The 14,507-nt window shown below is 30.9% G+C and overlaps 2 protein-coding genes across 2 annotated transcripts; both read left to right on the top strand.

Annotated features, from left to right (window-relative positions):
- Positions 1 to 3,260: 3,260 nt before the first annotated feature.
- Positions 3,261 to 5,379, top strand: LOC105132244 (protein ODORANT1-like). The gene is made up of 2 exons (XM_011035607.1): positions 3,261 to 3,723; positions 4,436 to 5,379. Exons 1-2 carry the CDS (start codon positions 3,461 to 3,463, stop codon positions 4,983 to 4,985), a joined length of 813 nt encoding a protein of 270 aa, XP_011033909.1. The 5' UTR covers positions 3,261 to 3,460; the 3' UTR covers positions 4,986 to 5,379.
- A 5,786-nt stretch (positions 5,380 to 11,165) lies between these two features.
- On the top strand, positions 11,166 to 12,764 carry LOC105132243 (uncharacterized). The gene is made up of 2 exons (XM_011035606.1): positions 11,166 to 11,367; positions 11,883 to 12,764. Exon 2 carries the CDS (start codon positions 11,916 to 11,918, stop codon positions 12,444 to 12,446), a length of 531 nt encoding a protein of 176 aa, XP_011033908.1. The 5' UTR covers positions 11,166 to 11,367; positions 11,883 to 11,915; the 3' UTR covers positions 12,447 to 12,764.
- The last annotated feature ends 1,743 nt before the right edge of the window (positions 12,765 to 14,507 follow it).

Genomic DNA, 14,507 nt, shown 5'->3' with positions numbered 1-14,507 from the left:
GTGATACTAACATGCTTAGCAGATAATTTCAGGTTAAGATCTTCTAAAGTTCTGAGATTATATCTACAATGGTGATGATCAACTGAATGGAGCATTGATAAATGCTAGTTAAGTAAGCTAAGTAATTATCTTATTGGAATATTGTAGTTAATCACCTAAACTAAACTAAACTAAACAAATGGTAAGGTTAGACATAAGCTTAGTTAAACAAATGATTTTTCTCAATTTGCTATATTGAAAAAAATGGTAGAAGATATAAATGTTTAGATAGAAAAAACAAGCATGACTACAACACACTTTTTCTTAATTACCGAGCGCCATCAAGTCACTGCTTATACAACTTAGAAGATAAGTAGATTTGGCAAGTTGCTAATTACCTTTGTGCTTTGGTAAAGAAGCAAATCAATATAGAGATTAGAATGAAAACAAAAATGTTTCATTACATTTTTCACTTACATAGACATCATCTTTACATAAATAACACTATTTTTCAAACCTCAAATGATTTCTTTCTCTCTCTTCAAAGTTAACATAAAATTCCTTTTCTATTTAGCATATAAGTTAACGCTACATCATAGGTAGGTTCAAAAAACTTTATATATATAAGAAGAATATTTAAATAATAATAGTTTTTTTTAAATAATAAAATCTAGTACTCGGATGATTACTGTAAATGAATTCAATAAATTAAATTCATTAATAATATAATTATAAAAATTAATTATAAAAACATAAAAAAAAATTATAAGTCAATCAAAATTAACTCAACTAACTTAGAATTTGAAATATGATACAGGATAACCCTATTAAAAAATAAAAATGATGAAGTTGAAGGCTTAATAATCTAATTTCAAAAAACTAAAAAAAATTAAAAAGTTAAAAAAATAACAATTTAAATAATGAAAACTGATATAAAAATTAAATGAAATAAACAATAAAAGACAAAAATTGAAAAATAAAATATATTAAGAAAAAAATAAAAAAAAATTAAAACTAAAAGAATGATGATCAAATATAATAAATAAAAAAATTAAATATTAGTTCAAGTCTCAAATTCGGTCCCTAAAACTTTAATTTTTTAAAATTAATAAAATTAAATTTTGTTTTGAAAAACAAAACATCAACCAAGTGACGAAACAGTTCTCTAACAATATGAGATTCTCATATAAATAAATCACCAACATCAATCCCAAATTAATGCAATATTAAAGGATCAAATAAAAAGAAACAAAATTAAAGGATCAAAATAAAAACAACCCAGGGACCAAAAAAAAATCTTTGTACAATTCCATGGCAATTCCTCTCGGATAGCATGGTGAACCAACCAGCCCTCCCATTTTTTTTATAATATAATTTTGACTTAGTTGAGTGCTGTATCGGAACTCGTGGTGGAGCCAAGGCCTCTATAAAAAATATGAAAACTAGACTACACCCATTTCCTTAGAATACGTACATATGGTCCTGCATTTCTTTTTCTTTCTTTCTTTATTTATTTTTTATCATGTGCTTAGAAAATTGGTATCAAAAGGAAAGCGATCAGACCTGCGGGAACAGGGAGTTAAGTATTTCCTTTGTCTCAAGTCCGGTTGATTTTTCAGAAAGATTACATATTGATTCAATCAACCATTACACGATGACCACCTGGACTTATTTTTTTTAATTTTATTTTTCTTTTAAAAATTAGAGGAATTACACTCACACACACACACACAGTATATACAGTCGATGTCATTGGCGGAAGCGATGAATCAGTAATTGAATTTATAAACCAGAGATCCGAAACCCTCACAGTTTCATCTTCCATATACTGGGGCATCGGATACGTTACCAAATCAAGGCACATGTATTATCATAAAGTAATTTTGGTATGTCTCAAGTCCCTCTATCTTTTAATTCTCCATTCCTCCCATTACTTCATTTTTCTTGTAATTTTTTTTTAATTCGAGAAAACTCCATCCTTAAAAAAAATATTTTATAGATTTAGATTAGTAAATAAAATCTTGATTATTTCAAGCTTTTATAAAAAATATATATCATAATTTAAATTTGAAATCTGCTATGAAAATCTCAAATTTTTTATTATTATATATGACTATAAAACAAAAGTCAATTCTCTTATAAAATTGATTAAAAAAAAACATATTAATTATCCTCCTAATTATGAAACAAGGGGGAAAAAAAAAGGCGTTGCTCAAATTACAAATGAAGATTTTCTGCTTGAAGCCCTTCAAATCGTCAGAGATTATTTTGTCGGATTTCAATATTCAATGAAGTGATTTCCCCCCAATCAGATCATCTTGCCTCTGAGATAGATATATATATCTTGGAAGTGCCACTTGATTTTGCTACTTGTGCTTTCCAGTAACAAGGCACAGGATCATATTTCTTCATTCAACCCTATCATCCTACATATCACGAAATGCTAAGCAGCTGTGAAAAGATGGATCGGTTTCGTGACTTGTAGTCGAAAGATTAATCAATACAAAATGACTTCAACATTAATGGCTTTAAACATAGTCACTCATGCTCATGTAAACTCAATAAAGTGAAGATACATAACACTATAGCTCTTTCTGTGATGTTTTTGGTTCTCGCATAAATCCTATTTAATCCGGGAAGTCTTTTTCTATCTCAACAAACCAAAGCACTTACTGGACTTAAATAAAAAAAAAAAATTCGGTGATCAATGTTGATTTTTATGTAAATTTAGAGTTTACATGTTGATTTTAATAATAATTTTGATTAGACAAACATAAATCGATCGGTAACTAATGACAACATAATATTCCCGTTCATGATAGAATTGTTTGACATCCGATCATAGTCGTGACTGGATGTTTGAATTTTCACCCAAAGGCTCCGATGCACGGTACAAACATCGGTTTTGGGAAAGCTCAAATAAGAGAGAGAGAGATTAATTTGTGTACGAATCCAACGGTTAATGTCATTGATGGAAATTAAGACATGTTACCTATTGATTAGCAAATGGTGTAATAGAGTACAGATATTACAGGGACACTTAAACGTGGGGATGACGAAATAGCTGATGGAATGGTGGAGTAAGAGTGCAATCAGGGAGTGGGGTTGTGTAGGAAAATGGGAAGAATTTCATTAAAATAATAATAATAATAATATTTTGGGTGTTAAGATGGAGCTCTGTCCTTGGGTCATTTATCAATATTCTCTTTCACTTATTTTTTTTTTTGTGCACCCGCATAAACCAGAACAGGCCATTCTAGTTCCCATCTCCCTTTCACAAACCAATGGTGGACCCTGGAATCTCCTTCCCTCCCTCCATAAATGGATGTGTTTTGTGTTTTTATAAACACTTAGGAGCTTTATATAAAGGTGGTTGAGGGGGCTTTCGAGTCTTCACAGGTAGCAATATTGACGAGACTTGCTTTGTTTATTTATTTGTGTAAGCTTAGCTACAGTCAGCTAGCTAGCTACTTCGTGCAATATGGGAAGGCAACCTTGCTGTGACAAACTCGGGGTCAAGAAAGGTCCTTGGACAGCTGAAGAGGATAAAAAACTCATTAATTTCATTCTCACCAATGGCCAATGTTGTTGGAGGGCTGTCCCTAAGCTCGCAGGACTCCGACGATGCGGCAAGAGTTGCCGGCTTCGTTGGACTAATTATCTTCGCCCTGACTTGAAGAGAGGGCTCCTCACAGAAGCAGAAGAACAGCTGGTTATTGATCTCCATGCTCGTCTTGGCAATAGGTTAAATCTCTTGTCCTTGTTACATTCATATATACATATTGTTGGTGATGAACTTGCATCAAAGCATATTGTTTAAATATTTTGGTTGTTTTATTAATGGTGTCTGGGTGGTTGTCTTCATGGACATGGTTTTCTGCTAACGTTTGTGGAGTAGGTTAACATATTACTAATGTGAAGGTTAAGCACGTCTTGTATCGCCGTGTTGAAAGATCAATGTAATGCGTTTTTTGAATTGAAGTGTTTGACAAGGTAATTAATTAACATGTAGTCGATTGCATTTGAGGAAAAAATTCAAGTAATCAAGTCTTTAGATTGCCGAGTATGCGACGTGATAGATTGGGGTAACATATGAGTTTGAAAAATTATTAATATTTGAAACCTGCAGATATTTCTTGTTCTTATATTCGATCATATGAGCAGATAGAAAGGTGGGGTACAAGACAGGGCCATAAAATTTCAACAAAAGAGTCATTTGGATCTGCAAGTTGCCATAAAGTGCAAGAATAACTATGCGATCGATCGTGGTTTTATAAATTAGTCGTCATTTTAATAGTTCATTAATTGCCTGCTTTTCAAATGAGCTCACAAACTAAGTATATATTATTGCTGCTTGCTTAAGATTCAAGTGATGAATAATTTTTAATGAATTTTCGGAGTCTGATTTTGGAATGAAAGTAAAACTTAGAGTTGGATATTTTTTCCTTTCACTTAGGTGGTCCAAGATTGCTGCTAGATTGCCAGGAAGGACAGACAATGAGATTAAGAACCACTGGAACACTCATATAAAGAAGAAGCTTCTGAAGAGCGGAATCGATCCTGTTACACATGAACCCTTACACAAAGAAGCCAAGCCTGAGGAAAGCTCATCATATCCTGCTGATCTTTTGCCAGAATCCAGTAACAACAATGATATGCAAGAAAAGGATGGCATCGTTATTAACTCGGATGATAATTCAAGATCACCGACTGAAAATTCTTGTAGTACCGAGGATTCGCTCTTGTTAGATAGTATTTGCAATGATGAAATGTTACTGAATAGCTTGTGGATGGATGAGCCTCCGCTAGTTGATGCATCATGGAACAAAATTATTCCTCTGGCCGCAGAAAATACTAACAATTACATGGATTATCCATCATGGGAGGACAACTACACAGGGTTATCGGATTGTCAAGATTTTGGCGTTCATGATTTCGGATTCGATTGTTTCGACACCATTGAATTAAGCGCACTTAACATATTAGAGATGGAACTCAATCGCTAGATTATACGCGTGTATGCTAGAGTGTTGTTGAGAAAATCTTACATCTTCAAATGTGAACATGTTACGAAGTATCATGTGTTGTTGAAGTTAGGTTGTCAGGTTTGAATTTTATCTGTCTTACATGTTTCATCAGAAGGTAAATATTGCTGGGTGGGTCGAAGTATACCCGTCTTCTTCAGAGGTTTCTCACCAACCCAGTTAAACAGTGATATCAAACCAAAATCATTAAAATGTGACATTACTCTGTGCTTTACAAATGTTGTGATCTCATATGTAAGAGATAGGGACAGGCTCTGGCAGATGTTGTCTAGTGGGGTTGTTTACAGCATTATAATTGTTTGTATACGATGTACATACGATGGAAATAAAGTGGATGATGTTATGGATTATTTTTTGTAACTATTAAGAGAGTGATTAATCCAATAATTGCACTCTTAATCCGTGGTGATTAACTAACATGGACAACTCTGATTTTCCTTGAATGGTAGCCACTGGTCTCAGCAGAATTTCATTACCCTGCAGGATCAAAAACTTTATTTCTGCCCATATCAATAGGGGTTTTAAGATTCAGCAGATAGCTCACCAAACAAACAAGAAACAGGGCTCATGATTTAGTAGCATAAATCTCACTGTCTAAATTCACTCTGCTTTGTACAGAACAAGTAGTACTCTATTATCAGAGAGATTTTCAAGTTGCTAATGCAGTTTGGTAGGTGGTTCATGAAGCAGCTATGCCTTTGTGCAAATTTTCAAATTTTACGAATTCAAACACAAAGACTTCCATAGATTAAAGTGAAAAAGATTCAGGTCAGGCAGAAAAGGAAAAAAGGCAATGCCTGTCATTGAAAAAAAAAAAACATTGAACTCTTACCTTTATGCAGGATGTACAGAAAGGTTAAACTTTAGACACTGAAATACAGGGGGGACTTTCCTTTGTTTAAAGTACCAGCACTCGTAGAAAGGGTGCAACTTTTGTTAACACAAAAGCAGCTGTGTACTTTATATTATTAATACTGAAGTGTTGAAGGCTTGATGCTCTCTTCAATGTTACTGATGTCTTGGAGATTATTCTGATACAGAATAATCAGCAATTTTTAAGTGAATGATATTAGATTATAGCTGGGATATCTCACAGCATTCAAGAATGATGTATATTCATTTGCTATGGATCGAGCCACATGTGGCGTGGCAAAGATATTTATGTGTTCATAGTTTAAGCTGAGAAGATAATGAAACTTTAAGGAGCTCAAACTCCATTAATGTTTCTTTTCTATGAACTTGTCGCCTCATCATCATTATTTTAACAGATATTCTGGAGAAAAAAGTGCACCTGATCAGGATGTTTTCGCTAATATAATTGCACCTTAAGCAACAGTCTTAATCATGATACCTCTCATCTGGATATGCCCTTCAGCATGAGTTCTTTAGTGGAGCTAAAAAGCACTACTTGATCAATTCACTCTAGAACCTACCAAAAGGCTACCGACTGATCAGAACTAGGATTCTTTTGGAACCCCCTCACTCCCAAATGGATTAATGGCCTCTTTAATTAATCTTTTTTTTATTCCGTTTATTTCAGAACAATGAATTTGGTTAGTTGCTTCTCTTGATAAATAAAATTTTCTGCTGTGCCATTATTTATTTAGTTTTTTTAGCCCTTCGTATTGAACACAAATTGTGCTAGAAATAAAGAAGCCAGGGAATACCCACTCCTTTTGCAGGACGATCTAACTTCTTGATGTGTAAAGTTAGCTAGAATTGATCAAACTAATTAGTTAGATTGGAAACAAAACCCGGACATGGACCATTTTTTTTCTATCTTTGACAGGGAATTCATGATTTTGAGTGAAGATTCTAACCTAAGTGTGTCTGCAACCATTGGTCAGAACATTGCCAAGGTCCAAAGATCTTATGTCACCTTGAGCTTGATTGAGAAGAATTTATTCCGAAAGAATGTCTTCGCAAATAAAAAAAAATATTAGCCCATTTGATCAATCCATAATCTTGACGACTAGATTATAACATCTCAATAGACCTTGAATTCAACATTTGTAAGAATTAAGATTAGATGTTTGATAATGAGCTTCAATTTTCTTATTATCATGAAGGCGCTTCAAAATTTTATTCATATGATAAGAAAATTGAAAGCCATCAATTGTAAGCAAGAAGTTCTTCCTGTCAAATTGCACAATCATGAAACGAAGTTTGTGTCGATGTGAGTTTTCTTCAGAAACAAGGCAAGGCAAATTTCGCAATATGAAGATTATCTATGAAGCCCCATAATTAAACTAACGTTAGCCCTAATAACACACCTTAAACTTGGAAAGGACAAGATAAGGGAGAAAAGGCATTGGTCCTTGTAAAATCACGGTACATAAGAATATAAACCTCATGACAAGAACCTTTTTTTTTCTTAATTTTACGGAATTGGAGCAAGAGAGTAGGATCTCAGCAGAAATAAGAAGATTTTCAAGGAAAACAATCAGGTGAGTGCTTAAAAAAGGGCGTGGAAGATGTGAAGACACTGCACGTAAGGTTCTCAAGCTCCATCGAACAGTGCTGTGACTGGCACGGCCTTGAAAAAACGAGTGATTGCGAAGTGGAATGTTGAATCATGAGCTAGAATCATGTGTGGGTCAGGACATGCTTTTGAAAAGCAACACAATTAAGCTGATGCTGCAGCTTTCAAGTGTTTTTTATTTTATAAAAAATAAAAAATGAAAACAAGACTCCAATTATAACTAGAGAAAGGTGTCCATTCCCTACCTCTGTTGATGTGTGTGTACCATCTAAATGTAAAGTTATGGAGTTCCAGTACAATATGTGAAGAGTTTAAAGCTTTCTGTAAAAAAAAAGTACGCATGGCTAGTGCACATTGCAGAAAACTGAAAAGAGCCATTAAAGAAAGATGAGCTGTGTTCAAAAAGCATGTTGATGTGTTGAAGAAATAGACAAGTTTATGTATATTATCAGACCAATAACATATATCATAAAGAACATGATATGGCATTACAGACACCCATGACAATACCACCTTAAAGAAATGGATATGCTGAGGTATTCATGTATTACTGCTGCGATTAATTAGCGAGGGTAATGCCTTTTGCAAGATATCATTGGTCATTTTGGACTAAATAGTAATAATAGTTAAGGAAAATGACATTCTGCTGTAAACAGCTAGAATCAGAACTCAGGACCTGTGGGTCTCCAGCACGAGCTTCTAATTAAAAAAAATAAAAATTGGGGCTGCCAGAAAAAGGGGTGCTCCTGGGTAAAATTTGGTAATAAATTTTCACTGCTTATTTTAAATTGACAAATGAGTGAAATTCATCCAAAACCAGATGATGTAACGCTATTATATGCTTGAGTTGTGAATTCCGCATGTAAGAAGACCACTCTTCCACGCACACACAAGCTCCTGTTTCAGCGCTTCGCTACAGGGTCATTATTTTTTTCGGATAAAAAAACGAGTGATTGCAAAGTGAAATGTTGAATCATCAGCTATAACCATGTGCGCGGGTCTTGACATACTTTTAAAAAACAACATTATATATATATATATATATCTATATCTTACTGGGTTTATAAACTCAATTAAATTGAATAAATTAGTTTTATTTTAATTAAATAAAAAAATAATTGTAGATGAATCAAATATTAAAAAAAATGATAACATGGGGGAAAATATTTAAAAAAAAAAAAACAAAGAATATATCTCAATTAATAGCTCATTAAATATGAAAGAACAAATAAGATAAAAAAGGAATATAAAAAATAAATCTTGGTTAACTTAAATTAATATGATAAACCTGTAATTTAGGTAATTGAAGTTGAGATAATTCAAGATATCTTGTCAAAATCATGATCTAAATCATAAAATTGGAATGACTTGATAAAAAAATAAAGATAATTATAAAACTCATTTTTTAAAAAAAATATCAACTTGTGTTAACTTTTCAAACTTGTAACTCGGGTTATTAAACTTGAAACACCATATCTAGAAAAACCATGAAGTCTAATTCTGAATCAATTAAATATTAAAAGATGAAATTGAAGAAAGAATTTCAATTATATAAAAAGATTATAAAAATTTAGCAATTAAAAGAATAAAAATCAAAATTGAAACAAAAATAAATTTTATATTTGATTAAAGAGTGAAATTAAAAAGAAAAATCAATTTAGCAAAATTAAAAAAAAAACCAAAAGAATAAGGATGAAATTAATAAAAATAATGTACTATAAATTTGGATTTAATGATGAAACTACAAACAAATAAAACTTATTGAACAGCATCAAAAAAATAAAAATAAAACTAATAAGGATCAAATTGCAAAACATAACATCATAAATTTGGATTGAAGAATGAGAATAAAAACCAATAAAACGTTTACAAAAAGATAAATAGAAAAAAATCAAAATCAAAAGAATAAAGACCAAATTAAAAAAAGTAATAAATATCAAATTAAAATTGATTGACAAAATTAAAAACAAATAAAACTTTTAGAAAAAGAGCTAATAGATAAAAAGTAGAAATCAAAAGAATAAGAACTGAATTTGAAATACCAAAAATAAAGAGGAACAAATTGTTATTTCAAGGGGAGAAGAAACAAAAAAAAATCTTGGTTAACTTAAGTTAATATGATAAACCTGTAATTTAGGTAATTGGAGTTGAGATAATCCAAGATATCCTGTCAAAATCATGATCTAAATCATAAGATTGAAATGACCTAATAAAAAAATAAAGATAATTATAAAACTTATTTTTTTAAAAAAAAATATCAACTTGTGCTAACTTTTCAAACTCATGACTCAGGTTATTAAATCTGAAACACCATATCTAGAAAAATCATGAAGTCTAATTTTGAATCAATTAAATATTAAAAGATGAAATTGAAGAAAGAATTTCAATTATACAAAAAGATTATAAAAATTTAGCAATTAAAAGAATAAAAATAAAAATTGAAACAAAAATAAATTTTATATTTGATTAAACAGTGAAATTAAAAAGAAAAATCAATTTAGCAAAAAAATTAAGAAAAAAACCAAAAGAATGAGGATGAAATTAATTAAAATAATGTACTATAAATTTGGATTTAATGATGAAACTACAAACAAATAAAACTTATTGAAAAGTATAAAAAAAAATTAAAATAACAAGGATCAAATTGCAAAACATAACATCATAAATTTGGATTAAAGGATGAGAATAAAAACCAATAAAACTTTTACAAAAAGATAAATAAAAAAATCAAAATCAAAAGAATAGAGACCAAATTAAAAAAAGTAATAAATATCAAATTAAAATTGATTTACAAAATTAAAAACAAATAAAACTTTTAAAAAAAGAGCCAATAGATAAAAATTAGAAATCAAAAAAATAAAAACTGAATTTAAAATATCAAAAATAAAAAAGAACCAATTGTTATTTTAAGGGGAGAAGAAATAAAAAAAAAATCTTACCAGCAACAAATCAATCACCCAACGTCTATAAACGCTATCCAAATAGGGAGAATACAGAAAAAACGATATTTTTAAACACCAAGAAATGCTAGATAAACCACCCAAAATACGCTAGCACCTCCAAACATTTACGAGTATTGTATTATGTTTGATTATTTTTTTATATTTAATTAAATATTAAATTATTTCTAAACTGATATAGTAGTAAGCTAATACAGTAACAACCAAAAAAACTCTGAAAAGAATAAAAACTCATTTGACAATTACCCGTGAGATGTTGAAAATGAAAAAACCATTTGGAAATATCAAGTTGCGCTTTGATTTCAGTATTTTAATTTTTTTGTGGTGTTAATGATAAAATCGATACTATACCATTCCAATAAATAGTATTTTTTTTTTTTTTTAATCTGCATCTACATTGTTTTCCAATAAACAGCTTCTTATAATATTTTATACCATAGTTCCCAAGCCCGTTTCGATTTGTCCCAGAAGTAGGAACCTGGGCTTGAGATATTTAATTGGATTATCCACGTCATTGATTCAATCAAGACCTGAACCGATCTAAATTTTTAAAGCTGCCATTTCTTTTCAAATCCATGCTGGCACAAACAAACATGTGTGGTTATTAACTCATGGATTGAGGATTAATTAATTTGTTTAGGAGTATAAGGATTAATTAATAAACGCTTGATAAACTACAAGGACTACATTATCACTTACTCTCGAAATGACCAAAGCCATGACGGACGAGTCGTTCAGGAGAGTGCTGGAGGTTTCAGAACCCCCGAAAATTGAAGGACACGACATCGCTTTCATATTGAACGAAGAGACTATTTCATTCCAGTGAAGAAGAAGGCGGAAAGGGAGGTGGATCGTGATCGAATCGAGTGGCTTTTCTCCACATTAATTTTGTCTCTCACAGGCGTTTTTCTTTCTCTCTATCTTTTCTTTATTTAATTTTCTTAATATCATAATTTTACTTTAGTATTGCACAAACGCAAAACCCTAGAATTAACCATGATTATCCAATTGCCTACTTTTCTCCTGCTTCAATGCTGATTCCTTAAGTTATGTAATAATGAAGTGTGTTTTGCGCATTCTCCATTGTAATTCGTAGGAAGGGATGTAGTTGTTGTTAGCAATGGAAGGGGATAAATTTGATGGGATTCCCTTAATGTCTACTGTGCTCCTTATCTACCGTTGTTTTCTGTAATGAGACTCAGATTAGATACGCGTTCTTCTGTTATTCCATCTTCTTTATACATATACTGGATTATTAATATTTCTTAACCAGTGCGGTTCCTTGTAAGCTGTAAGAACAAGCCTATTACTAACATCAATGGCATGGAGAGTTTTTTTCTACATGTGTACAACAAGTAGGCTGGTGCTTTGGATTATTTGATTCTAATGTCGCTCAAACTCCTATTGATGTTTCAGGTATTTTCTTTTTAGGGGAGGGGGATTTCTGTTATGGGTGATTTTTCAGTTCAAATTACTCCTGAACTTGTTAATCGGTTTGCTAATGATGGGGTGAAATTAAAGAAGAAAGCAAAGAAGACTATACCTAAGACCCGACGAGAAACTCCCCTGCTCAAAGCTAAGGTGAATGAGAAACAGCTGCATGATGATTCTGAAACACACAAACGGATCGCTTCTCCAGGATGGCCAGTTCAACCTCCACTGTACTTGCCAATAACCCAACCTGTACATCCTGCAAATGCCGAGTTGGATGCAATTCGATCAGTCATTCAAGAGAGCCAGAGGGTTCTGGAAATGTTCCAGAAGCAGGAGGATAGCACGGTGCAGCAAGTAACTGAAAGAGCCAAGAATCTCTGTGATAAGGAATTCAAGCTTCCAAACCAGAAACCTATGCCATGTTTGGTTGATTATAATGCTTGCAGGGCATGCTACAAGGAGCATGCTGATGATGTTCTGAAATGTGCCCCCCTCACTAAGGGTTATTATGAATGTGTTCGCAGAGCTAAGCAGCAGCAGAATTGAGCAGATAAGTAGACTTTCTTGGAAGAACAATTTTCAAGTGTTATACATGATTCCAACCTAAATGTGGGTTTTGATAGATGAGACAATTACATTTTTGTGGTCCAAATAAACCAAACACTAATTGCCATTTTCACAATGTAAGCTGTGCTGTCAGAGTGCATTTAGGATTTTGTTACACTGATTGCTTCTGTCTCTAGACAATGTTGCAATTCTCATGGCAAGCACTTGCAGTGTTAAAATTTCTTTAGGAACCTGTCAGTGAAAGTTGAATACTGTTGTGTTGCATGTCAATTGGGTAATTGACGAATGTTCCCTGTATCATGTGGTGTTTGTAGAACTGTCACGTTCTAATGCAGCGTCTTCAGCGGTGTGTCATTGGGTTGGACCTCATGGTTAATGATTTTTTTGACGTGTTGGTGGAGAGTGCTACAAAAATTAATTTCTCTTCTATTTAGAGAGGAGTTCAAATTGATTGTTGTGAAGATGCTATAATAGGTCAGTGCCGCGTGATGCAATGGTTCACTGATTATAAGAGTCGAAAACCTTTCATTCGGTTGTAGCGATAAGCATATTTTCTTGATTTGAAATTAAAGTTATTCTTAGCATGTGTTTGCATTGTGGTAGTGTAGTGAGAGAAAAAAACTTGTAATATATATATATAGAAATTAAAGTTATTCTTAGCATGTGTTTGCATTGTGGTAGTGTAGTGAGAGAAAAAAGCTTGTAATATATATATATAGATATATATATATATAGATATATATATATATAGATATATATATATATAGATATATATATATATAGATATATATATATATATATATCTTATCCTTCAATGTATCATTGTCCAAAAAAAAAACACTACTATTATCATCATTTTCATTATAACATACTTACCACTACCACTTCTCTCTTATCATTTCCACTATTATTATCAATTTCATAAAAAATTAAATTTTTTTAAATTTATAAATTCATAATAAAATTAACAAAATGTAATTGGTAATCATTAAATAATTTATTATTTATTCAATTATAACATATCTAAGTTATAAAATTAAATTAAGTTTTATCAAATAACAAATAAAATCTATTTTCCTCATATCTCAAACAAACTTTAATGTACAAATCATACATCCATCAAACTATAAATACTACAAAAAGATTTCAATAAATTAACTAAAATATAGATGTGTTACCAAAAAAAAAAAAGATAGGTGTGCTTGGTGTAGCAAAACTTCACATGAAATTAAACTGAGAGAAGAATGTTGATGCTATTAATAGATGTAAATCGATGCTGACAATTTAGGGTGACTGGATTTGAAAGAAAAAAAAAGTCCATTAATTTTTATATTTAGAAAAAAATAAAAAGGAAGAAATGGGGGAAGAGAGAACTATCATGCTTTAATTCAATTAAGTTTTCTAGTGAAATGTATGTTGACAATTCCATTACAAAATACTAATGCGTCGAGCTGACAAAATTTTTATTATTTGTTTATTTTATTTATTTTGTCAAAAATTACCAATAGAACCTTATTTACATTTAGACAAAAAAAATTTTTAACTCTATTTCAACTAGAAATTACCAACAATTTTATGCTAGTATTTTTGTTGTTTTTGTTAATTTTCTGATAATAATAATAATATCAATATCTCTTTTGATGATTTGCATATCAAAAAAAAAAATCATATAATTTAACAAGTTAAATTATTACCTTGTGTTTATGAAGGTGTACAAATACAGCATATTAAAAATATATGATAATAAATTTAGGATTATTAGGGTACAAATTGTATTAGTACCTGAAATTATAGTAATGATAGCAGTTCAAAATATTTTTTATTTAGAAATATATTAAAATAATTTTTTTTATTTTTAAAAAATTATTTTTAATATCAATACATAAAAATGATCTGAAAATATAAAAAATTATTTTAAATAAAAAAATATATCAAAATTTTAAAAAACACGATTTGATAAAAAATTAAAATTTGTAATGGTGTTTGAAAGTCAACAAAGTCATTAAATATGCTACAAAGCAAGTGATTCTTCCAAGTGGT

This window comes from Populus euphratica, unplaced genomic scaffold, assembly GCF_000495115.2.
Source record: "Populus euphratica unplaced genomic scaffold, PopEup_1.0 scaffold39.1, whole genome shotgun sequence".
Classification (NCBI taxonomy): Eukaryota; Viridiplantae; Streptophyta; class Magnoliopsida; order Malpighiales; family Salicaceae; genus Populus; species Populus euphratica.
This window is presented reverse-complemented; position numbering and strand designations above follow the sequence as displayed.

Excerpts from the sequence above, each read along its gene's own strand:
- LOC105132244 (XM_011035607.1), top strand. The coding sequence starts at position 3,461 with ATGGGAAGGCAACCTTGCTGTGACAAACTCGGGGTCAAGAAAGGTCCT. Across the intron at positions 3,724-4,435 it reads CATGCTCGTCTTGGCAATAG|GTGGTCCAAGATTGCTGCTA; the intron begins GTTAAATCTCTT and ends CCTTTCACTTAG.
- LOC105132243 (XM_011035606.1), top strand. The coding sequence starts at position 11,916 with ATGGGTGATTTTTCAGTTCAAATTACTCCTGAACTTGTTAATCGGTTT.